General features: G+C 41.9%; 1 protein-coding gene across 2 annotated transcripts; it reads right to left on the bottom strand.

Moving 5' to 3' along the window:
* Window positions 1-155: 155 nt before the first annotated feature.
* On the bottom strand, window positions 156-22,272 carry vldlr (very low density lipoprotein receptor). Of its 2 annotated transcripts, XM_072516888.1 has the most exons (19): window positions 21,890-22,272; window positions 18,021-18,140; window positions 15,950-16,072; window positions 15,359-15,481; window positions 12,994-13,365; window positions 7,571-7,693; window positions 7,375-7,497; window positions 6,680-6,799; window positions 6,326-6,451; window positions 5,924-6,095; window positions 4,963-5,184; window positions 4,745-4,863; window positions 4,531-4,670; window positions 4,306-4,447; window positions 4,040-4,189; window positions 2,115-2,183; window positions 1,501-1,578; window positions 987-1,156; window positions 156-592 (listed from the first exon to the last, which is right to left on the bottom strand). In XM_072516888.1, exons 1-19 carry the CDS (start codon window positions 21,957-21,959, stop codon window positions 557-559), a joined length of 2,598 nt encoding a protein of 865 aa, XP_072372989.1. In that variant the 5' UTR covers window positions 21,960-22,272; the 3' UTR covers window positions 156-556. The 2 variants fall into 2 exon arrangements, with proteins under 2 accessions (XP_072372989.1, XP_072372990.1); XM_072516889.1 differs by lacking the exon at window positions 6,680-6,799 and having other exon boundaries at window positions 21,890-22,080.
* Between the last annotated feature and the right edge of the window lie 3,632 nt (window positions 22,273-25,904).

Raw genomic sequence — 25,904 nt, 5'->3', positions numbered from 1 at the left:
CCCCCCCCCCCCCTCAGGTTATTAACTTGCCCAACCTGCCTGTAGCTTGTCTTTACCTACTGGTCCCCTTTTACAATTTGTCAAAATGAATCGATTGAGGGCAGATGTCTGGGTATAGTTTTCGGTTCTGAGAAAAGGGCTAAATTTCAACCATGTGCAATTATTCATTTTATTTAATAGTATTGCTTTTAAATCATGGCGTTTGTTACAGAAATTTGTCGGTCATATAAAAATTCTTACAAACCCTTGGCAGTTTGGCATCAGTTCTGTCCCATTTTACCCCAACCATTGCAAAAGGTTATTTACAGAGTATTCAAAATGCTCAATACTATTTACAAGTTTTTACACAACAGTATCCAAGTTGCATTTCATCACTTACGCACAAAGTGCTTGCAAAAGTCAAGTTAAATACTGCAAGATTGAGGAATAGTACCAGTGACACTTTAAATAAATGTAGTAGGAAATACTGTCCACAAACCACACTACATTGTGTCTTGGTGATGTGTCACTGTGCTGAATATCAAACTGGGTCGATGAAAAGACTCCAGGAGAAAGATCAAGCAGAATCATCTTCGGTGTTGACAATGGAGATCTAAAAATTAAAAAAGCTAGGTTATTTTATATACACGGAGCAAAAAATATGGTAAAACGATGATAGAGACCAGCATTGAACCACAAATTATGAGACATGTCAGAGGCCCCAAGCTAAAAATTCTGGAGACACGGGTCCATGTTGCACACCAAGTCAGTTTGCAACCAAGGTTTAAAATGTTAGTGTATGGTTTTGTCCAATCCCAATAATAAGTGCTGAAAGGTTCAGGTCCTGCACCATGGAAGGGATCTTCCACAAAATTAGCAAGCTGTTACCAGACTGGTGTTGTGAACATGACTGGTGAAATTTGGTTTGGGTGACATTGGGTAGGCCTCCAGTTAAAATGGAGGTAAAGCATCAATGAAGAATCTTTCCCACAAGCTACATTACTTACTGCAGGATAGGTATGGCCTACTGCTTGGCTTGGTCTGTTGAGATCAATGTTTAAATCGTCTTCAGTAGTTTTCAAGTAGACAGGATTATCAAAGTTCATACTCTTGGTGTTCTTGTTTTGCCAGTTGCGCCATGAAACATAACCAGCCACACAGGCTATTACCAGTAGCACTGAAATTAGAGAAAAAAAAAAAAAGTGGTATTGAAGCAACAAACTTATCGGAATTTCAGACCACCAATTGTCCCCATTAAGGAACTGCAGGTCAGTCATTAGTGACAGGATAAGGGTGGTCATAGACATCTTGCCATCAAGCCCCTCAATGCCCATCCAGAATTTTACAATTGGTGAGTCAGGGAGATGCTGACCTTGGCAGTTGTACTGAGGCAACTGTACCCTGAGCCAGCACCAATAAAGCTATGGTTACTAATACTTGTTAAAAGGTGCCACATCAGGCCAACAAGGCAATATTTGGTTGGCAATTCAGAACAGAAATTAAAAATGGTGCTCTACTTACAAACAGGAAGTATAATCCAGACAGCTGTTGATCCTTTCCCAAACTGGCTCACTTGAAGTGGAGTACTCGAATTTACATCTGCAATAGTACACATTAATGCAATAGTACACATATTAATGCAGATGTACAAGGTTGGAAAATAATTTGATTTCAAGCAAGGTGCTTAAAACACCGATGACCAAACTATTCAGATCACTTGCCAACCCATTCCCCAATCATCTTGGGAGTCCCAAATGGAGGCTGGTGTATTATTGAACAGGCAGCCCACGTTTGGCTGAGTGTAGTGGATCTGCTCTGAAGCAACAGGATGGATTCCTGCAAATGGGGTTGCTTCTTATTAAAAAGACACTTGGCTTTGGCTCTTTTCCAAATAGCAGTAGGGCCACACAGGAGCACTTGGGGTGATTTAGACAAGACAAGGTGCTCCCTTTCTAATCCTGCTTCATGACAACTAGTTAGTGCAGTTTCTCTCCTTTATGGGACATTGTGACATGCATCACCCACATTAGATACAGCATTTGCGATCCTCAACCAGAGCAAGTTAGGACTAGTTAATTTCCCCCACCCCCAAATCAATGCACTAGTATGGTTAGATACTATTAGAATAAAGTCACCTCTAGAGCCAGCCAGGACAGTTGGGGGAGCTGAAGAGAGAATTAGTGTACGTCCAGTGCCTGCAGTTCCTGGGAAGAAAAAAAACAAAAAAAACAAATAGGGCATGATAAGTTCCAACTTACTGAATGTATCTACTGTATTGGTGATCATTTCACATCCATGCCCAGTCTTCAAAGAGGGAATCCTTCTACTATCCAGCTGCTAGATCTCTTGAGCCATGCCAGAAACATGATAGCCTCACCTCAGGTACCAAAAGCAGTGTAGGCACCAAGGTTCACACTGGACAATACCAAATGAAGCCCTGCAATCTTGCCACAGTTTTAATTGGACAAACAGTTCTCAAAACACCAATCTGGTGTGAACCCCCCCAATGTGATGTGAACCCATCAGTGCAAAGAACTCTTCAGCTAGAATTTGGCCTCCCAACACGGATGTCAATTGGCTGAAGGTGTTGGAAACAAGGCTGGGCCCTGGCTACAACCTCATCTAAATGTCCTGTTCACAAGGCAGAACAAATCCCAAATTACTATTCAAATGAAAATCAGAGGGGTTGTTCAGAGCTAAGTGGCACCTTTCCACAAGGACAATAAGCCCAACCATGTCAGCTCCCTTCACCACTAAGTGCTTAAGTTGTGCTGTGTTGACATGGAAGCAGGAGGTGCATAATATCCAGGAATGATTTACCGTGGAGATTACTACTGACCAGAAATTAAAGTGACCTGAGCAGAGATCAAGGCGGGAGGGAGAGCAGAGCAATGCTTGGAACACTGTCACATGAGCACATGAGACTTCTGCAGCAGAGGAAGTCCAGAAGATCCTGAACCTCTGCTCATGTCTGGAGAACTTAAGACAGCAAAATTTACATGTGTATGAAAGCCAGTGAATGGGGCAATTTAAGTAAAGGAATTAGGCAAGAAGAAGAGGGATAATAAAGGGCTCTCAACACAAGAAACCACACCATCCATTTATTGTGCACAAAGATAGTCCCAAGACAAGAAAAATTAGTAAGAAAGCTACCTACCTATAAGAGAGAAGAGCTTCTAAAGATACCAATTGGTTAAGCAAGTAGAGGTAATTAGAGCAAAGGATATGCAGATGAACTGGTATTTTGCTTTGGTTTTCCAAATGGAATGGGACAGTTCCACTCATGTAACACCCATTTTAAAGACAAGACAAATCAGGAAACAGCAAGGCAGGCAAGTCAACATGGGTATTGGAGTGGAGGAAAACCTGACATTGGACAAGGTTGTTTGTCCAATGTCATACCGTGGCAACATATTGACATGATTGACCAACAGAAGAACCATAGTATCGATTAATTTTCTGATGACAAGTGCCACAGGGATCAATGCTGGTGCCTCAGGAATGGTTGCTAAATTAAGAGGACACGGAGGTGACAAGGATATAGGTTAAGCAAGTGGGCGATGGGGTAGAATGAAGAAGACAGAGCTTGAGATGGAGAAATCTGGGTGTCACAAGAAGTTTGTGCAGGTACATCAAGTTATCAAAGCTTGCTCATCATGTTGAAAGGTAGAGATGCTTCAGTTACACTGGGCATTGAGACTCCATGTGTACCATGTATAGTATGGTACCCTTAAGGATGTAAAATACATTGGAAACTAGCATCCTAAACCAATACCTGGATTGAGTGAAGGTTTTGGTATAGACTAGGCAGGTGACAGTGATGAGAATTACAACTAGGGGTCATTGGTTTAGGATATGGAACAATAAGAGTGTGGGCCTTCTGAACTGGGGGGGGGTCCAAGGCATTTAGAGATTCTGGGTAAAATTCATAACCTCATCAGGGATAGGTACTAATGGAGTAGAGGTTGCAAATTTCAGGCTAGAGGGACTCAATTCATTTTAATAGCTGCATATGAACAAAGTCAATTACTCAGTAAATTTGAAGAAAATTCTTGCATACCCATTGTACATTGTTGACCGTCATTTGCTAGCTCCATTCCAGATGGGCATACACAGGTGTACTTTGGTGAATGGTTGTTAATTTGAGGAGCAGGTAGACACATGTGGTCACAACCTCCATTCTTCATTCTCTCATTACACCAGTTTTTCCCTGCAAAGAATCACATTAAATATGCTTGATTTTATGGTCTGGAGATGGAATCAGCAGATGCTGCCAGACCAGTCTTCCCAGCATCTGCAATAGAAAATACCTAGAAAGATTCATACCTGATGGCTGTACAAGTTCATGATAAACTATGATATCTTGAGGTTCATTAAGGTTTGAAGCAAGAAGGGCCACATCTAACCCGGTGAACTTGTTGGCTCCATAAATAGCTTCATTTTCTCCATCAGTCCAGAATACACGGTCCTAAAAACCAGGAGTTATAGATGGCTAAGTTAAGCCCATTGCACTTGGACAAAGGAAATATGCTACAGGAGACAAATGCTTACTTCAAATACAGTAACAGCAAAAGGATGAGCAAGGAAGTCTGGTGACAAAAGAACCCTTCTTCTATCTTGTCCACTTAGGTTCACACTGGACAAGGTGTGCATTTTTGAGTCAACCCAATAGAGACGGTTTTTCACAAGATCTGTGAACAAAGATAAGCATTAGCTTTAGGACAGTGGTGGGGGACCAAATTCAGACCTAAACCAAGAAACTTACCAAGTGTAATGCCATTTGGCCATTGAATATTTCTGGTAACAAGGAGTTGTCGATCCACACCATTCATTCCTGCTTTTTCTATCTTTGCTGGCTCACCCCAATCTGACCAGTAAACAAATCTGCAAGGAGAAATTACAGGGCCAGTGAATTTGGAAAGTTAATTGCCTTGCGAAGGAGGTATTCTAGCATTATAAAAAAAGTTAAATTTCAAAGTGTACCCAGTTAGCGGATCCACAGCTATGGAAGCTGGTTCCCTTAGATCAGTGTCAAAGAGAGTCTTCTTTTTGGTTCCATCAAAGGTAGCCACAGATAGAGTTTTAAAACCCAGATCGGTCCAGTAGACATTCTTGTAAATCCAGTCAACAGCAATACCCACAGGGATTCGCACATCACTAACAATTCTGGAGTGGCCATCTGAACTCCGTTGGTCCACAGAAGTGCTAAAAGAATAAAAAAGGTGGTTCAGTTCATAACACCACATCAAGTTGCATTGTAGGGCTCCCTAGGTTAGCAAAATTGAGAATGCTCATGGGGAGAGAAATTGCACAACAAAGTGTGCAATTTGTGCAAGTGTCGGGGCAACACGGTAGCATAGTGGATAGCAAATTGCTTCACAGCTCCAGGGTCCTAGGTTAGATTCCAGATTGGGTCACTGTTGGAGACTACACATTCTCCCAGTGTGCGTGTGGGTTTCCTCTGGGTGCTCTGGTTTCCTCCCACAGTCCAAAGATGTGCGGGTTAGGTGGATTGGCCATGATAAAGTGCCCTTAGTGTCCAAAATTGCTGGGTGGGGTTACTGGGATCAGGTGGAGGACCTTGGGTAGGGTGCTCTTTCCAAGAGCCGGTGCAGTCTCGATGGGTCGAATGGCCTTCTTCTGCACTGTAAATTCTATGTTAATCTAAAGTCAGGTAGTGGTGAGATTGGGTTTAGATCAGTTGGCTGGACAGCTGGTTCGTGCTGCAGAAGAGCAACCCATGGTCATCTAGGACTATACTATGGCGATTTTACTTGTGGGATAGACTGGAACAACCAAACATTTTAGGGGATATTGCAAATTGCAAACTGAAAATAGGCTCAGGCACTGCCAGAAGTATGCCAATCACTTTGGTACATTGTTTGCCAAGATAGGGAGTTTGTTTTGAAGTCTATACTCACATCCAGAAACACCCTTCAATTACCTGAAAATTGCCCGTTGCCCCAAGTCAGCCCAGAAGATTCTTTGTGCTGCAATATCTGCATCCAGTGCTACAGTATTTCTCAACTGCTCAACTACTCCAGTATACTCCTTGTGCTCAAGTCCTATTTTCCTGATGTCACGACGGTTAGTGAACATTAAGTAGGGTTCTTTACCTGTGTTTTAAAGAGAGTTTGTAATCAGTTTGAAGCCAGTCACTCGAAGACGCGTCAAATTCGATTGTGAATTTCCCAAGTTAATTTGGGTTCACTCAATTTAGTGCTACAAGGCTTAAATTTCCAGCCTGTACTGGAGAACCTGGCAATTTTGTATAACTAAGTTAGAGAAATTTGTGCAAACTTTGATTTTAGAGATATTTGCATGCTTTGAAAGCTACGTTTCTTACCTATTGCCTTACAAACTCCATTGGCTGGGTCCATCTGATATCCTTCATAACATTCACATTTATAGCCTCCTTTCAAATTGATACAAATCTGACTGCAAACCCCAGGATTTTGACATTCGTCGACATCTGCAGATCAAGTGCAACAAGTTCTTTAAGATTAAAAAAATATATAGTATGACAGTAGCACTGCTGCCTCACGGTGCCAAAGTCCCAGGTTCGATCCTGTCTCTGGGTCACTGTCTTGTGGGGCACATTCTGTGTTTGCATGGGTTTTACCCCCACAACCCAAAGATGTGCAGGGTAGGTGGATTGGCCATGCCAAATTGCCCCGCTAGAAAAAATGAAGTTATTTACCTCCACATGTTTTTCTGTCAACTAGTTGGAAGCCAGCAGGGCAATCACATTCATAACCAATGACAAGATCTCTGCAGATGTGAGAGCATTCTCCATTGTTCTCTAAGCATTCATTCAAATCTGGTCAGAAGAAAACAGATACTAATCAGTTATCAATGTTAGCTTAGCAGGCAAGACTGAAGTCCATGGGCTGGTTGGAAGCTTGGGAATGGGGATTAACAAATGGCTCATCTACTGATGTTAGTTATATGGTCAAGTCTTATCCCGATTTGTGTACATCAGAATGCTGCAAGCCAGTTTGAGATTAAAGTCAGAGATTCGAGATTCAAGCAGTGTTCCAAATGTTAGCAATGTCATTTGAAAAAGAAAGTTATTCTCTGCCCTGGCAAAGTGAAGCTATTTGCAGCTAGAAGCCATTTGTTGCTCCCAAAAAACAATTAACATGGGTTTCATGTTTGATCCACCATGACCAATACAAAGCTGACTACTGGGATCCATGTCAGTTTGCATGATTGATGGTTACTTTTACAATCAGTGAAACTATTAGGCCAGTACACCATTCATCAGATAGCAGCCAAAAACAAAAATGGTACCAAGTCTTGCCATAGGAAGTTATGGAAAGAAAGGCTAATGAAAGTTGCTCCAAAGTGCAAGAAGAATAGTTGTTAATTCAAATTTAAGTCAGAGCCACTTACTACATTCTTTAAGTGGTTCATCACTCCAGTCCTGGCAATCCTGCTGTTGATTGCACACTTCAGTCATGTCAATACATTCTCCACTATGACACTTGAAGTTTGTTGGACCAGTACACTCTGAAACTGAAGAATACCAATGTTAAACAATCAGCTCTAGATAGACTTTATCATCATCAAATAATTAATAGAGACTTACTGTTTCTGCAGTTAAGCTCATCAGTGCCATCAGTACAGTCTCGGAATCCATTACATTGCCTGCTTCCATGGATGCAGCCACCATCACCACATCTAAAGTTGTCTGGTCTGCAAGTTTGAGGAGCTGAAGAAAGAATGAAGCCCATTGAGATGTGCAAGTAATGACATTTTTGCACAGTTGCAAAGTTGATTTTGTTGGCTTGTGTAGCGAGAGGCATGCTAGCAGGTTGGATTACAGAGTTTAAATTCAGGATGTGGGCACTGATGATGAAACTGTCCAGCCAAGTAATGTGTTGTCTTTTGGAATACTGCAGTGGAGATAAGCCAGCTTCCAAGGAACTGGTGGATTTGACTTGGCAAAATGGATTAATGTTGGGAATCAAATTGAAGTGTTTGCTACTCAGTCTTTGGACTAAAATAGTTACAGGTTTTAAAGATGCTGTCAGAAGCTTGGAGAGTTGCTGCTGCAAGTCACTTTGAAAGACAAGTCACTGGACCAGGGTTTAGAGAACCCCAAAGTGTATCATGGAGAACTACTAGATTGTGGTATGGGGAGCACACGGCCCACTCTACAGGTGTGGTAAAGCAGAAATTGAAAAGAACAATGTTTTCTAGGAATTAAAGTTGTTTATTCTAGGAATTCAAGTTAACCTTTGAAACAGTGAACATCTTAGCAACCAACCATCAATTCAAATACAACCCTCTACAACACTCAAGTAATCCTTTTAAGCTTTCCTTTTAACATCCATACGACTTAAACAAACCTTTATCAGCCATCTCTTTAAAAGTCAGATTCTTAGTTCAATCTGATCAGAGTCCCTGGTAATTCTCCAACACCGGAGCATTGGTCATCAACGCTGGTTGAAACTCTGCGGTCCACTGAAATTTGACGTTTCTTCGGCACGTCCATCAGTGGAACAATCATGCAACAAACTTTTGCACACATGTTCAATCAAATCCACTCATGCCAAGAAATCGCATTATTTCCCTTGGTCTTGAGGGTATTGAAAACTCCTCAATAATTGTGGTTTCACATCCAGTGTGACCATTGTCTGATTGTATGGCCAAGGAAAGTGACTTGGGCTTGTCCAAATTCATTTCTGGCTAGGTTTCACCAAACCCACCTCCTGAAGTCAATCAAATAACTCGAGGTTTTAAATGTTCTTTCCATGTCTGGCTGGAAATTACCAGATTGTTGATGTATACTGCACAATTGGGTAATCCTGAAACGACTTGGTTAGTTAACTGTTGAAATGTGGCTGGGGCATTACTAGAGTCACAAAGTGGAAATCTCCTTTGCCCTTTTCGGATAAAAAAGGTACCTGCCAGTAACCTTTAAGTAAATCCAGTTTGGATTTCTCAATGCAATTGTCCCACTTTCTCAATGCAATCCTCCAAATGTGGGATAGGATACAGTCCGTTCTGGTAACTGCATTAACCCTTCTATAGTCCCCACAATCCGTTGGGTACTGTCTGGTTTTGGTACCATCACTATGGGTGAGCTCCATTGGCTGCAACCCACTTCAATTATGTCATTCTTCAGCATACTCAATCTGTTAACCTGTGCCAATTTTAAAGGATTAAGTCTATATGGATGTTGTTTGATAGGGACAGCATTTCCCACATCTACATCATGTAGAGACATTGGAGTACTTCCCAATTTATCTCCACAAACTTGCCCATATCTTCAGGTCAGTTTGTTTTTCCTCTAACAATTTATCCCAATTTAAGAACATCCTTGTTTTCCAATTTAATTTGAGGCATGTCAAATTCAGTCATCTGGATTTGGTTCGTTACTTTGAGTTAGAATAATTAAAGCCTCCTTTTTCTCTCCTTCCCTTTCAAAGTACCTTTAAGCATATTCACATGAGACAGTGAGTCTTCCTTATCTGGTATTTGTACCACAATTCACCTCACTTAATTGCCTTTCAATTTGATAAGGTCCACAAAACCTTGCTTTTAAAAGGTTGACTACCATTGGTAACACCATCTCCACTGGCAAATCTACGAACTTTGGATTTCTCGTCCGCTACCCGTTTCATCACATTAACCTCGAATGTTGTCTAGCCAATTCACCTGCTCTATTTAATCGTTGCCTAAAATTTGAAACATATCCAAATGCGGTTGCGATTTCTCACTCAATTTTTCCCTAAAATCAATTTCTCTCATGACTAAATTAGTTAAAAGGATTGAATTGGGTTGCCTAATTGCAAACAGTACGAATGGAATTCCTTTATCGCAATCTTCTGGATAATCTTGACAATAAGCCCTCAACATTATGTCTGATGCCACCTTTCCAACACTCCCTGCAATTCTGGATGGTACGCAGTTGATCTAAACTATCCATAACTTTGAAAAACCTAGAGGTAAAATTGGATCCTTGATCATATTGTATTTCTATGGGTAGTCCATGTCTAGTAAAGAATTTAAGTAACTCCTCCACAATCTTTAGCTGTAATACTACATACTGGAATGGCCTCTGGAAGCCTCAGACATCAGAGATAGTCAAAAGATATTGATTCCTACTCGTTTTAGAATCAATTAGGACCCTTGTAAAAAAGGTTCCTCAACTGCTAGAAAGGGTGCTGGTTTTATCACTACTCGAGGTTTCCCGATCACTTGACGTGTGACATGATTGACAAAGTTTAACTACATCTTTATGTAGTCCAGGCCAATAAAAATGTTTCTGGATTTTAGCTCAAGATTCTTATTCCCAAATGACCTCCCACTGGTACCTAATGTGCAACTCGCAACACCTCCTTTCTATACCCTACTGGCAGTACTACGTGATGAACCTTCTTCCCACTTTGCATCTGCCTGCATATGTAAAGGTCTCCCATTTTCTCACCAAGACATCACTTTTATAGTAATAACACTCTGGTATACATGCAGATTCCTCTTCCGTGTATGCCTTCAGCGTTTTATTGCTACATCTTTCCATTGTAACACTGCCAATTTTCTGAACTAAAAATATCCACCTCATCAAAAATAGTTTGATATGCACTTAACATCTTCCTTTGATTTCTCCTCGTGACTGTGACAGTTACTAAATCTGGAAAAATTCCAGGATATTTGTCCTTCACCACTTCAGTGATCTGATTTTCTACTGGCTTATCAACCACAGTAGGCATCACTCCCACCTGCGATCCAGCTATATCATTACCCAAATTTAAACTGTATTTGTGGACAAGATCGCCTACTACCACTTCACCACTCCTCCCACCCCAAATTCCACAAGGTTTTCTGGCAACATTCTTCCCAAACTACATAATTCCTCATCTCTTACCATTAAAGATTGACTAGCTCCTGTATCTCTTAAAATTGTAACTTCTTTACCTGCTCCTCCTGATACACATGAGTAAACTTTACCCACGCAAGTAAATTCTTTAAAGAGATCTGGCACCTTCTTAACAGTTACTTCTTGAACAGGTGGTTATAATCTTTTGCACCTGGGCTTTCCTTTACCACTTACCCTGCTGTCTTACCTCAGCCTTCCCAGTGCTTTTCTTCAACCACCAACACTGACTTTACATGGGCCTAGTTTATAAACCAAACTTTGATTTATGAACCAATTCATAATCACCTGCCATTTCTGCTGCTAATCTCAGTTTTAACTCCATTCTTCCACACTACATCAGGAATTGATTCCACACTACATCAGGAATTGAATTTTTAAACTAAAGTATAATTTCTCCGAGAGCTTCATACGTTGTCTATTTTCAAATCCCTTATCCACCTATCAAAATTACTGTTTGATATTTTCAAACTCAGTGTAGGTTTGACCAAATTATTCCCTTTTAAACCTGGTCTGTAGGTGTCAGGCACAGTTCATATGCAGCTAGATGGATTTTCTCACCTCATATGACCCAGATACCTCCTCTGGTAGTGATGCAAACACTTCACTAGCCCAGTTTTGTTTGAATCAGTAATATCCACATGTTCTGTGGCCATTTTATTTGTTTAACCCCCTTCAAGTGAAATGGAAAAAGGCTACCTCCTGCGTCAAACCTTGGGACATATTTAAATAGATCCCACCAAGCCTTCCGACTAGGACGCTCTATCACTAACATCCAACTGTAAGTTTCCCTATATGCCTGCCAATTTTAACTGACTGTCATGTTTCATGGCAATTTTCTACAGTTCAAATATCTCTTTCCCTGATCTGTCTCTGCCCCTTTTGTTCTGCTAGGGCTATTCTGTTTTTCTCTCTTCTGTATTCAAGTTGTTTTGATTCTCATTGTTGCATTTGCATAATTTGCAAGTGAATTTTTGCTATTTCCAATGAGTCAAACTGGATCTCAGGCAACTTTAAATGCTTAGCCACTGCACTGTCAGGTAATGTTATTGCCAAATCTAACAGTCTGCTTTTTGTCTCTGCCCATAAGGTACTGCATGTGACTGTCTCCACCCCCAAAAATGTCAGAGCCTCTGAAAGAGCCATTGTCCACAACACTCCCTACTTAAAATTAGAATACCACACCTGAAAAGCAACCACAATATGCTCACCCCTCACTGTCCAAGTTGACCAAGCCAATCCAAAAAGCCTGTTATGGACCAGGGTTTAGCGAACCCCAAAGTGTGTCAAGAGTTCACCTGACCCACAACTTTTACTAGATTGTGGTGTGGGAGCACACAGCCCACTCTTACAGGTTTGGTACAGCAGAAATGGAAAAGTATTAAAAATGTTTATATAAAGCTAAACAAGGTTTATTCTAAGAACTAAAGTTAAATTTTTGAAACATAGTGAACACCTTAGCAACCAGTAATTCAAATACAACCCCCTACAACTGGTAATCCTAAGCTTTCCTTTTAACATCCACATGACTTTAAAAAAATGAAACCTTTATCAGAAGCACATCAGGCTAAAGTCACTACTGAAAACATTTATAATTCTAAATTCACCAAATGATCAAGAGATAGTCTTTTGATGGCAGAGAGAACAGCAGTACACCTGCTTGGTCTGGCTTCAGCTCCCACACTGAAAACTAAACTAAAACACACCCTGCAGCTTGCTCAAAAATGAAAGTAAAAAGCTGACAGACAGCCCAGCTCACCCACTCAGACATCACTGCAGTAGTACACACCCATTTCTTAAAAGGTACTCATGACATTTGAAAGATATCAGATTTGCACTGAGGGCTGGTCCAATTTAGAATTCTGGGAAATTTATTTGGTCACTTCACAGAACACACTTTGGGCTAAACAATACTCAAGAGGGGTTGGAACTGTGGACTTGGTTAAAAGTGATGTGCTACCAACCAAGCTCTTCCCCTGTTCACAGAATTCTAAAGAAGCACTCGAGTCATCTAGACTGGGTGTGTTTTTTGTTTGAATCCAGTGTTATTTCATGGATACTGGCTTCAATTCCCAAATCATGAGAATTAATGACAATTATGCTACTTCACTGTTAGAACTCAAACTTACGGCAATTTGCTTCATCACTTTCATCTTTGCAGTCAGGATCACCATCACAGTACCATCGGCGATGGATACATTCACCAGACTCACATCGCATCTCAGCAGCAGAGCATTTGATGAGTGGAGGAAGGGTGCGCCCACAGTGTTCTGGAGATTCATCAGAGTGGTCAATGCAGTCAATATCACGGTCACACACCCATTGCAGAGGGATACATTCGGAACTATTGCACTGAAATTCATGTGGGCCACAGGTTGGTGGTGCACAACCTTTTTCATCACTTCCATCCCCACAGTCATCTTCACCATTGCAGACAAATGTCTTGGAAATGCATCTGCCACTAGCACATGTAAATTCTAGTGCACTGCAAGTAAGAGCACCTGAAAAAAACAAAACACAATTTTAAACTAGGGATCTTTGTTCATGGGATGCCCCAAGGCTGAAATAGCTAGGACTGCATATGCCCATTATTTATGTATGGGAATGACGACATATCCACCTAGAGTTTGGGAATGCTAACTGATCAGGCAAGAGTTAGTCAGCAAATTGTATGACATTATTTATCCTATTGAAGTTAAGGATAGAACAGGGATCAAATAACTAAAATTGCATCAGGGTTAATGACCTTCTGTCGATCTAGGGTTCAGTTGCTGGGCTCAATTTGCTCTGCAGGGATGACCAACTTGGGTCAAAGGTGGTTTTGGAAGATATGGAGGAGTCAAACCTCCAGTGTTCTGTTACTAGAAACTCCCTGTATGGGAATCCTGGTGCTGTCAAGCATCTTACTCATTAGACAGCAAATGCAGAAAGGGTGCAGGGGTGGCTGGGAGAACCAAGGGCAAAATGGTTGCAGATAGAGGAGACCTCCTGTATTGGGACATCCCTTTGATCAGTGGCCACAGCCCCCCCCCCCCCCCCCCCCCCCCCCCAGCCAAATGCTCAAGAAGCCTGGGGGTTGACCACACCAAAGGACCTGGAATCAGCTCAGATAATATTTCAAACTTGGTGACATGTCTGCTGCTGCCCCCACATGCCAATCTGGCAAAACTGATGTGGAGACAGGGCAAAGGGGCAGACAGAGTAGCAACCTTGGGAGGGGGGGGGGGGGGGGGGCAACAGAAGCTCCAGAAAGGGAACAAGCTCCCAATACCCACAACATTCTCCCAGCTACACCAAATTAAAATTAGAGGGACAGTAAATGGTGCCACTGGATGAGAAAGGTGGGAGGAAGAGTGTTGGGGGTAGACTGGATTGAAGCACTGCATAGGGTGAACTGCACCTCCTTGTGCAGGTTTAAGCCTATTGCAGCCAACAGCAGTGCACCTGACCAGGTTCTTCCTGGAGGTAGAGGTCAAATGTGAATAGTGCCAGAGAGGTCTGGCCAACAACAGCCACATGTCTGGTGCTGCCCCAAGCTGGTTGGGTACTTACCACCTTTAGATGCCATATCCAGGTTCATGTGGGTGAGGGCACAGACATGCCCTTGGCAGTCTGGGATGTTGGAACAGACAATTTATTAAGGAGGGGCAGACACACTAGCCTCCCTAAGAGACTCCAGCTCAGGGTGGAGATCAGCAGTGTCACCCAAGGCTACAGACTGGCTGTTTGACACAAAAAAAAAAAAAAAATTGGCACAAGGGATTGGAAGGTGGCTTCCACATGGGAGGCAATTGAGCCTCTTCAGGACCCTTGTGACTAGCAGCTGGGGGTGGGGGGGGGGGGGGGGGGGGGAAGAGAAACAGAGTGGGGTCTCTACTTAGTGACCCAAGATTATAGACCACACTGGAAAAATGTACAGTACAGATACAGCTTAACTGCAAGTGGTTAGAGGGAGTCCAAGGAAGGAAAACATTTGTTTTAATTACCAAGGCTATTTCGGCATCATGTCTCAGGTACTTTGATCATATTGTGATTATATGACCATTGTAAGTTTGTTAGTGTATTAGGATTATACTGTTAATATGCTGGTTTCTTCTGTACAAGTCAAATTGCAGCTATGAGGTTGGATGGGCCATGGTTGTTATAGTGACTGAGTCAATTACCAGTGGGCATATATTGAAGGGGGTTGGTAGAAGGATGAGGGAACATGAGGAAATTTTTTCAGATGGTGATAGGTGTCTGGAATTCACTGCCCAAGTTGTTGGTCAAGGCTCAAATACGAACACTCAAGGTACCTGAATCTGCATCCAAGTGCTGTGATCTGTAGGGCTATGGATCAGGTGGTGGAACATGAGTGAGCAGCTAGTTCGCTTTTTGGACAGTGCAGATGTTATGGCTGATTAACCTATGGAAAGCTATTCCTACCATAGCAATTGCTGAACGTCAAATATAGTGGCACATCCAATAGGGCACATCAATCTGAGAATTACTTACCACAATTTTCTTCATCTCCACCATCATCACAATCTCTTTCACCATCACATCTCCAGGGTATGGGAATGCATTGGGTAGATCTAGGGCTACAGTTGACTTCATTGACTTGACAAGTTCTCGTGTCTGAAAGTTTAAAAAAAAAAAGCCTCAAGTGCACTGCAAGTGGCCAAAGTATTTGGGCTGATTTATTAAAATGTTTTCAGGACAGGGCCATTGCTTCCATGCCTGGATTATATATTGGGAGGTAAATTTTATTGAGATGCATTCAAGACTTCTATGGAAGATGACAGATACCAATATTTGATGTCACTAGTCTGGAAAGATACCAGCCAATTCAGTGGATATGTTGCTGTTAAGTGTCAAAAATGTGACCATGTAGAGTTATTGACAAACTAGCTCTTTATGTATGCATGATTTTGGTTTGCAACAATTCTCACTAGGGTCCCCAAATTGAGAATATGAAGCAACATCAGGGCTGGAGTCAGGGCCCCAATCTGAAGCAGGACTTTGTATAGAATCCCAAGGTGCTGGGGTGCAGACTGTTCGCTTCATACAGACTGAAAATACACATGGAAAGTTAATAACACTCACGACAGACTTCTGGACTTTCATCTGATCCATCTTCACAATCAGCATCACCATCACACTGCCACCTATTAGGCACACAATGTCCATCATGGCAGACAAAGTCAGAGCTACCACAGGTCTTCTTAGCTGAAAAATAATGTACACAAGTATTAGCTTCATCCAAACTTTAGATGGGACCTCCAAGTGCTTAAGGTATTGGATGCCCCCCCTCCCCATTGTTGAAACAATTCAGTGGACAGAGAGAGTACTGGGAGTGTAATGAGCAGAGAAAAGTTGTCGTAGGGGGAATATATAATCCAAGGAGAATATTGAGCCTTGATTGGCCTGAAAGACATGTCACAGATCATGCAAATGTGATTAGCAGAGGTAAAGTTAAAAGGCAACTGATAAATTACAAATCTACAATTCAAAGAGGGGCTAGTCTGTGCTAGGTTGTTCCCCCAGAAGTAGGAAATAAATCCATGGCACCATTAGCAGATCTGGTTAACAGCTCGTCAGTTCAGTATGCAGTTGACAAAATGACCAAATGTGGTGTTAATATTTTATTCCCCAAGGTGCTTTTAGAAGAGCAGGGACACTATTAGATCAGATGACCAAAGGCTTGGTCAAAAAACCAAGTGTCAAAGTGAAAAGCAAGCTAGAAAGGAAATTCTGCAGCAATTCTGCAGCTTAGGATAGAGGGAAGACCAGTAACAAGGATGCTAAAGATCAGAAATTGGAATTGGAGGGTTTGTGATGTTGCCAAGGGACAACATGCAGAAAGAGCAAGTGATTCTGATTAATAGCCTGCAACATGTTGATGTAGTGTAAAGTTATCCTCTTGAGGATTTCTATTGTGAAAAGTCTGGTAAAGTTAAGCCCCCAATTTCAGACAAGGATGGCAGGTACTATATACACAAGCATTAAGTTAATAAAATGAGGGCAGCATGCAGCAGTGGTTAGCACTGGGACTATGGCACTGAGGACCCAGGTTTGAATCCCAGCCCTGGGTCACTGTGGAGCTTACATATTCTCCCCATGTCAGCGTGGGTTTTACCACCACAACCCAAAAGGTGTGCAGCTTAAGTGGATTGGCCATGTGAAAGAAAATATTGGGTATTCTAAAAGTTCAAAATGGGGAACCTACCCCTCCAAAGCAGCATAGTAGGACAGATCAGAGCACTGGGACAGACAGTACAAATTGACGGTTCCATGAATAAGACTCCTTTACTGGATATCCACACAATGTGGTGATAAATTCAGTTCATCTATGGCGATGCAGGTAGCGCCTTGATGCAGGTAATAAACCCATTATGCTATAGGCTTGGCCAAGTTGAATTTCATCAGCTTTACATCTGGGATTGAATCAAGATTGGTCCTTGCTATATATCCCAAGACCAGAGAGATAGTATATCCCAAGACCAGTATATCCCAAGACCAGAGAGAGATTTATCACCCAATCTGATCTGCCTTTTCCAACAGATTTTCCCAGTTCACCACTGCATTGAGGTTACTGCGCCAGTGTCTTTGCAACCTCCTCAGGACATTTATGATGCACATGAATTAATTAGAATATTGCTCAATGCAAGTCAGGTTTTCTGTAATATATATTCAGCACCTACTGCTGCAAGCATCAACCATGCCGAAACCAGGATTCCACAATATCCATGGTTGACTGCTTGACAGACCAGTAGTCAAACATGCAGAGACATATCTATATCACCAAATATGGTTGAAGTATTAACATTTTGCAAGGAGTATTAAAATATTTAACTTGCAAAATTCATTGGTGATTAGTGGCAAACAGTTCATGCTGTGCCACAATGCCAGGAAAAACGGTCCACCTCTTCTTGCAAATATAAGCGGTATGCAGGGCTAGCATCAGAAGAAGAGTTGGCCAACAGCTAGAAGCATTAGAGAAATGGAATTCTGCTGTTGATATTATTAGCACATTATAGTCTCAAAAGGTCAAATTAGGGCACTATGACCAGTACTGGATCGACAGTTTACCCTTAAAGCATGGAGAATAGAACTGTTACAGTCAGTAAACAAAAAAAAAAAAAAATTGTGCAAGTGAATCTGTTTAGTTGCTTACCACATGAACTTTCATCACTACCATCAGAGCAATCATCATCTCCGTCACATTTCCACACAGAGGGAATACAACGTCCATTTTTGCACTGAAATTGTGACACTTCACAAGATGCTCTTGAACCTCCAGGGAAAAACATTGGACAGTGTTACACTTCAAACAACTTTTTACATTTTAAACATAAAGAACAATATTTAGCATTGGATCCAGTCGATGTCTCAAACCCGAATACTGAAAGTTCTATTAAACATTGCATATTCAGCATGTGAAGCTAATAATATTAGACACCATACTGTGACAAAAACAGGTATGGTCTATAGAATTAGTTGACAATCAACCGACCCAGGTTTTGTATACATAGGTGCCAAACAGGCTTCCCACAGTTAGCTGCTGTCCCCACCCAATTCTTCATTTACAAAAAGGAGCAGCTCCCACTAATTACACCCAAGCACAGATGGATTTCCAGTGATATTTCCATACTTGGTTCCTCTAGAATGCTGGCGCTAGGGCACTGTCAAGCCACCTTCCAGAAACATCAATTCTGCAAAAGCTAAACTGGGCCACAAGTACTTTAAGTATGTTGTTCAGATCTTGGCCACCAGGAAGCTTTTCCCTTCCAATTAAAAAAATTACAGGATGTTGGTGTAGCTACTTCAGCATTGCCCATTCCTAGTTGTCCTCAAGGTGGTGCTGAACTGCCATCTTGAACCAATGCAGTGTGGAGTTGTCAGTACACCCAAAGTGCTGTTAGGGAGGACATTCCAGGACTTTGACTGACAGCAAAACTTCCAATACAGGCTGTGACTGACTGGAGGCAAATCTCCAGGTGGTCCCACATCTGCCCTGGACCTTCTAGATGGCAGTGGGTTTGCAAAGTGCTGCCAAAGGAACCTTAGGAGAGTTCTTGCAGTGCATTTTGTAGATGGTACAGACAGCTGTCATTTGGTGAAGGAATAGGTTTGCATTAAGGGTATCAATCAAGTGAACTGCTTTGTCCTAGATGGTGTCAAGCTTTGTAGCCATTCAATTAAAACATGACTGATATGATATTCTTAAACTAACTCCACTCACCTCAACCTTGGATCCCCTTACTGAGGAAACATTTCTCCCATCAGTCTGTAGTAAAGAACAGATCCATCTTAAATAGGCACCCTCTTTGGTCCTAGATTCAAATGATCTCAGCATCTACCCCCCCACCCCCCCGGAATCCTACATGCCTCAAAATTGCCTCGATGAGTACAGGTCCAATCTACTAACCATTCCTCAATCACTCCACACAGCTTTCTACAGTCTATTTAAATAATATTCAGCTCCTTTTGCCTCAGCAAGAGGGTTCAATTCCAGCCTTGGCCAACTGGAGGGCTAATGCAGACTCGATGGCCTCCTTTTACATTACACTTCTCTTCCAGGTTTTTGCCCACTCAAATCTGTCCATAACCATCTGTAGACACGTCATCCTCACTACTCACCTTCCTACCCATTTATTTCTCCACAAACCCCCTCATCCAAATGGCCCCAGCAACACTAAATGCTCCCTTATTAGCTAATCCACTATCTCTCTCCTTCTCCTCTCTTTCTCCCCCCCCCCCCCCCCCCCCCCAAGCACCCATGGGCAGAGTGTTGGAGCTGCAGTCATCCAAGCAAGTGGAGTGTATTCATCACTCCACACTTGTGCCTTGCAGATGGTAGACGAGAGTCAGAAGACGAGCTACTTACCACAGCACCTCTAGATCTACTCCTGTAGCCACCAGCATTTGTATGGCTAGTCCAATTTCAGGTCAATCATTAACCTCAACCAACCAAGGGTTGATAATGCCATGAATACCCAAGGGACACTGGTTATATCCTCAGAGTGCCTGGCAATGTTTCATGCTGCTGGTCAGCCCAAGCATGGATAGTGTGACCTTATGATGGAGGAAGGTCATTGATGAAGCAGTTAAAGATGGTTGGACATAGGGTACTGCCCTGCTGTGAAAAACTCCTGCAGTGATGCCATGGAAGGGAGAATGGACCTCCAACCACCACCATCTACGTTCCCGGTATGACTCCAACCAGCTAATGCTAGATACCAAAGACAGAACGGCAGCCCTGTAACCAGTATTAAAGTCAGAGGAAGCACAATAAAGACTCGCCATCTACATGGAGGTGGTGTATTGGAAAAAACGAGTACAGTAAAGTCTTACAACACCAGGTTAAAGTCCAACCGGTTTGTTTCAAATCACTAGCTTGCGGAGGGCTGCTCCTACCTCAGGTGATTCACCAGAGGAAGGAGCTGTGCTCCGAAAGCTAGTGATTCGAAACAAACCGGTTGGACTTTAACCTGGTGTTGCAAGACTTCTTACTGTACTCACCCCAGTCCAACGCCGGCATCTCCACATCATGGAAAAACAAGTGTCTCCGCTTCACTAAAAGCAGGAAGAACGTGTTGACAATTCAAGTTCAAACATATCAAGTCCGCCCGAATTCTATTTCACATTACGAAACTACATGGGAGGGGTGGGCAAGCTTCAGGAAGCGTTAACAAACTGGTCTGGATTGGTTACTGGACTAAACCAGTCCAATCATGTTCAGGAGGTGGATCTTGTGGTTCGAGGGCATCAAATAACAGTGAAGTAAAATAAGCACGTCCAGCACAGCAGTGTAACCTTAACCTCAACAGCAAGGGGGGGGTTAGCAACGATTATAGCTCCAGACAATTGGGGGTCCACATGGAACAGTTGCGGGTGAATAGCGACAGATTTTGTAGAGTTTGACCCAGTCTAAGTGAAGCGGGCCAATAAATCCGCCAAAGTAGACACCCGATTATGTTTAACCCAGTTCCCAACCAAGGTCAAATATAAAAGATAAGCTGGGAAGACAGGGTAAACAGCCACAAAGTTTAATGTTCGAATTGAATCACCCCCCCCCCCCCCCCCACCGTTGAGAGTTGTTTTGAAACTAAAGTATCGGATGCTTAGCAATTTGAATTTACATGTGGGGTTGTGACTGGAACGTATTCAATTACAGGTTAAAAACCGACAGAAGCTGGGAAAGTGCTTTTACAGTCTTACTCCCAACTACTTTTATCCGATTCCCACGCCCCTCCTGATTTGGGAACTGCAGATTGTAAGGTAGACCAATAAGTGTATATACCTGCTATTGGTCAAAGTTAAACCATTCAATCACGCAACGCTAGCAGGGACTTGCATCACACTCACCAAATCCTGGGCCAGGCACACCTCAAGTCTAGAATCTAATGGACTTTCAGTATATGATATTTTTAAAAGTTTCGCTGAAATGTCAGCTCTCTAGAGCAAACTGGTGAGACCTACCAAGCTGTATTTACTTTCCAACCAGAACCCTCCCCCCACCCCGAGAAAGTGTGCACTCTTGAAGAAGAATCTAACGCCCAAAAGGTTAGTTTCTAGCATGCCCCCAGGGGGCTGCTGACTCCCTCCATCTAATCCCAAGACATCTCCATGCAATAACGTTTTAAAGGTTACCGTTGCCCTTTTAAGAGAGTGTTCCATTTTATTCAGATGTAGGTCTGGCTATTCCCAAAGCTATTTCCTACTCCACTGGTGTGGGTTTTTAAAAAAAAAAAAACAATCAACCCGACTGCTAACCAGGAGCAAACGGATGGTACAGGAAATGTGTAAAGCCCCTCAAGGTTGTTGCAACAATAAGAGCCCATTTGAGATTTGTAGCCGTCAACATGGTGGGTGGAGGGACAAAATGTAGCTCGGTTGTGGCTAAAAAGCAACTCAGTGCTAGATTTCCACACATTCCTCCCCCAAAACCACACACACACATCTCTGGGTGTCGTACTGCCACCTGCTTCTTTCGCCAGCAACCACCGGTTCAGCTTATATAATGGAGTCATATATACTTACCAGTCACATATCTACACTGATAGGAGCACACTGCTAGCAGCAGCGGCAACACCACACGGAAGGGAATCATCTCACCGTCAGCCACAAGCTACTGTATCTTCCTAACTAGTAACTGGTTATAATGAGAGGTTTTTTTTCCTTCTCAGCGAACTGAGGATAGACGGACACGCCAGAATGACGCAGGGACGTGCTTTTATATCAGTCTCTGGAACAACTGGTTGGTCGGTGTGTGCCTCCTAACCCAATTACCTTGTTAAATAACTGCATGGCAAATCCATATCTGTCGCTACTTGCTTGGTGACGGGATGATGATGATTGATTCAATAAATGTAACACCACCAGCACGTTTGCTGAGTTTTCACTGTCAATTGCAATATCTGCTGACGGGTTCTCACAAAGACTTTTGATATATTTCTTTCCCATGCTTGCGCTTCTGATTTGCCAGAACTGGAAGATGGGCCATGCACGCGCACATATGGGGTAAAAGTGGAAAGGTCGTGTGCTCATTTATATTCATATATTCCCAGGTCAAACTGAGGGGATCTTCATAATAAGTTCACAGTCGTGTTGAAAGATTGCAAGATCGTATTTAGTAAAATATTTGGTTAGTTTGACACTGAATAGGTTGGCTTATTGCTTTGAATCCTACAAAACACTGACAACTTGTTGTGAAAGGCACTGATTATCAGATCAATATTGTATCTAGGGGACAAACTCCAAAAGTTAATGCAATTTTGCAAACCAAAGGATATTAGGTGGAAAAGACAGAGAGAGAGACATCGTTTTCGTTTTCTATTGCTGTTCTAATAAAAAATGATGTTTTATTTAAGAAACATATTTGCAGCCCAAAGGAAGAATTGCAGCATAACGTTCATCAAAATATTCATATATAGAAAGTAATCAAGTTAAAAACATGGAAAGTGACAATCATGCAATAATAAGAATATACCGACAAATTCAGCAAGTCACTGGCAAGTGGTGGACAGGATATTAAATGAAGGAATATTGAATTAAAGTTATGTTAAAATGACAAACTAGTACACCGTTCATTCATTACTGGCACCTCAGAATAGATTTCCTCATTTAAATACCGAACTGAGGACCCTAACCATGTAAGGAATAGGGCTACTTCAATATCTTTCCACCCTACATTTAGCCAAGCGTTTGAGTTGCCTTGATTGCCCTGGGCGTGGTGCTGGTAAGCAGTTCTGACATTGGTTGGATTGCATAAGGCAGTCTCCAACCAAGTACAAATATTGATCTTCTTGTTAGTAGAATTTCGAATTTTGTGACACGAAGAGCATTGTTGTATGACTGATACTGAGGGCCTACGATCAATCTCAGCACTTGCTTCTCTATTCTGTCAATCTGGGTAGTATGCACATGTGTGATGCACAGCATATTCAATCAAGGGCCAGATATGGCCAGTGTAGAACAATAACTGAAATGAAATGAAAATGAAATGAAAATGAAAATGAATGAAAAAAAAATGAAATGAAACTGACAGTGCACAGGAGGTCTGAAAGGGGTGAGGAGTTTGAGAATAAACATCTGTTTTTTTTTTAGCATCCTGTCCACTTGGCCATCCCACTTCAAGTCAGCTTGAATGTATCCCCAAGACTTTCATATTGCTCAGATCACAACAAAAACTTTTTTGAATAAAGATGTCGAGAGATGTGCAGGTTAGGTGGATTGGCCATGCTAAAATTTCCCCTTAGTGTCCAAAGATGAATAGGTTAGGTAGGGTTACAGGGTTTTGGGGATAGGGCGGGGGAGCGGACCGAGATAGGATTCTCTTTCAGAAAGTCAGTGCAGACTCTATGGGCTGAATGACCGCTTGCTGCACTGTAGGGATTCTGTGGATTCAATGGATTCTATAGATATTGAGCACAAATGCAATTTCCATATAAGTAAGATCCATTTTGAAAACCGTGATTTCTCTACAGGTGGAAAGATAACAATTTAGTATTGATCAATTTTGAAGAGTAATTTTGAGGGCAGAACGGTGTCGAGGACCCGGGTTTGTTAATGGCCCCGGGCCACTCTCCGTGTGGAATTTGCACATTCTCCCCATGTCTGCGTGGGCCTCACCCCCACAACACCCCAAAAATGTGCAGGGTAGGTGAATTGGCCGTGCTAAATTGACTACTTAATTGGATAAAAAGAATTGGGTACTCTAAATTTAATTTATAAAAGAGTACTTTATGTACGCTATATTACAACAATATATCGGCTTAATATTTAATATTTTAATCAGCGCTAAAACATCTGTTTGATGCATTGATCACTGATCATGTGAATAAGATTTTCCCAACAAGCCTAAATTTATCTTTCACTGGTGGCTTCTATGTCCTATTGTCCCTCATCTTAATGTTTAAACTGAAATAATATTCCAGATTTGCTTTGCCCATTCCCTTAACAATTTGATGAACCTTTAGAATTTCAGACACCTCCTTTCTTAGATGAAAAAAAAATGGTTTCACCAAGCTTTCTTCATAATTCAGATCTTTGATCAGTATTGTGGCTCTTCTCTGCCTTGTCTCCTGTACTTTAATGTTCTCTTTATGTCTTGGTGAGCATAACTGGACACAATACTCATGATATAGTCTAACCAATACATTGTATAACTCCATGTTAAAAAAGGGAACAAAAAAATTCGCTGCTAACTTCCTCTGACTTGTAATCTCCTGTTATTGACTATTTGTTCAACATTTTCTTTGTTAATGGTTGAATATTTTAAATGTTGACCCTGTTAAAACTCTTAGGTCTGTTTTGGCTTTATCAAGTCACTTACTTTTTTCTTGCTTTGTGCAATATTTTACATTTGTCTTCATTAAGTTGCTCATAGGGTGGTATGTGGTGCAGTGGATAGCACTGGGACTGCGGTGCTGAGGACCCGGGTTCGAATCCCGGCTCTGGGTCATTATCCGTGTGGAGTTTGTACATTCTCCCCATGTCTGTGTGGGTTTCACCCCCACAACCCAAAGATGTGCTGGTTAGGTGGATTAGCCATGCTAAATTGACCCTTAATTGGAAAAGAAAAACAATTAACTACTCTAAATTTATTTTTAAAAAATTAAGTTGCTCATACTATTCTCGGTCCACTTACATACTTTATCCAACTCATTCTGTAATTTTCAAGCTGTCTTTTTTGATTCCAGTGTCCCATCTGGATTGAGGTCATCTGTAAATTTTATTGCTTTGTATTGAAACTCTGAATCCAGGTCATTTATATAAGTAAGATACGTTGGTGCTGTCCTCTAGTATGTACTTCTGTTTTTTATCCTTAGATGATTTAAGAACGTAAGGACATATCCAAAGTTGTTCAGGTTAGGTAAGGAAGCCATGTTAAGTTTCCCCTTAGTGTCCAAAAGTGTGCAGATTAGATGGTTCCGGATCGGGTGGGGGAGCAGGCCTAGGTGGGCTGATATTTCAGAGGGTCGATGCAGACTCGATGGGCTGAATGGCTTCTTTCTGCATTGTATGGGTTTGATGGAAATAGGAGCAGGAATAGATCGTTCGACCACTCTGCTAATCAGTGTGACCGTGGCTGAGCTTCTATCTCAATTCCACATTCCTGCCCACTCCCCAAATCCCCTGATTCCCTGAGACATCAAACGTGAAATAACCAAAGTCTCAAATGTATTAAATGATGGAGCATCCATAACCTTCTCAGGTAGTCAATTCCAAAGGTTCACAAGACTCTGAGAGAGGAAATCTCTCCTCATCTCAGTCCTATATCATCGACCCTTTATCCTGAAGCTTTGTCCTCGTGTTTTGGATTACCCTGTCTGGGGAATCGTTGTCTACCCTGTCAAACCCTTTCAGAATTTTTCAATGAGATCACCTTCTTTCAATGAGATTCCTCTAACATTCAGAGCATACAGCTGCAAATTACACATCCCCTCATCATGGGATAACCAGTGCATCCCAGAAATGAATCTAATGAAACTACTGTACCACCTCTGAGGGAATTATATATCATCCCCTAGACATAAAGACTGTGGTGTTGTGT

The sequence above is a fragment of the Scyliorhinus torazame genome, chromosome 9 (assembly GCF_047496885.1).
Source record: "Scyliorhinus torazame isolate Kashiwa2021f chromosome 9, sScyTor2.1, whole genome shotgun sequence".
In the NCBI taxonomy this organism is placed as follows: Eukaryota; Metazoa; Chordata; class Chondrichthyes; order Carcharhiniformes; family Scyliorhinidae; genus Scyliorhinus; species Scyliorhinus torazame.
This window is presented reverse-complemented; position numbering and strand designations above follow the sequence as displayed.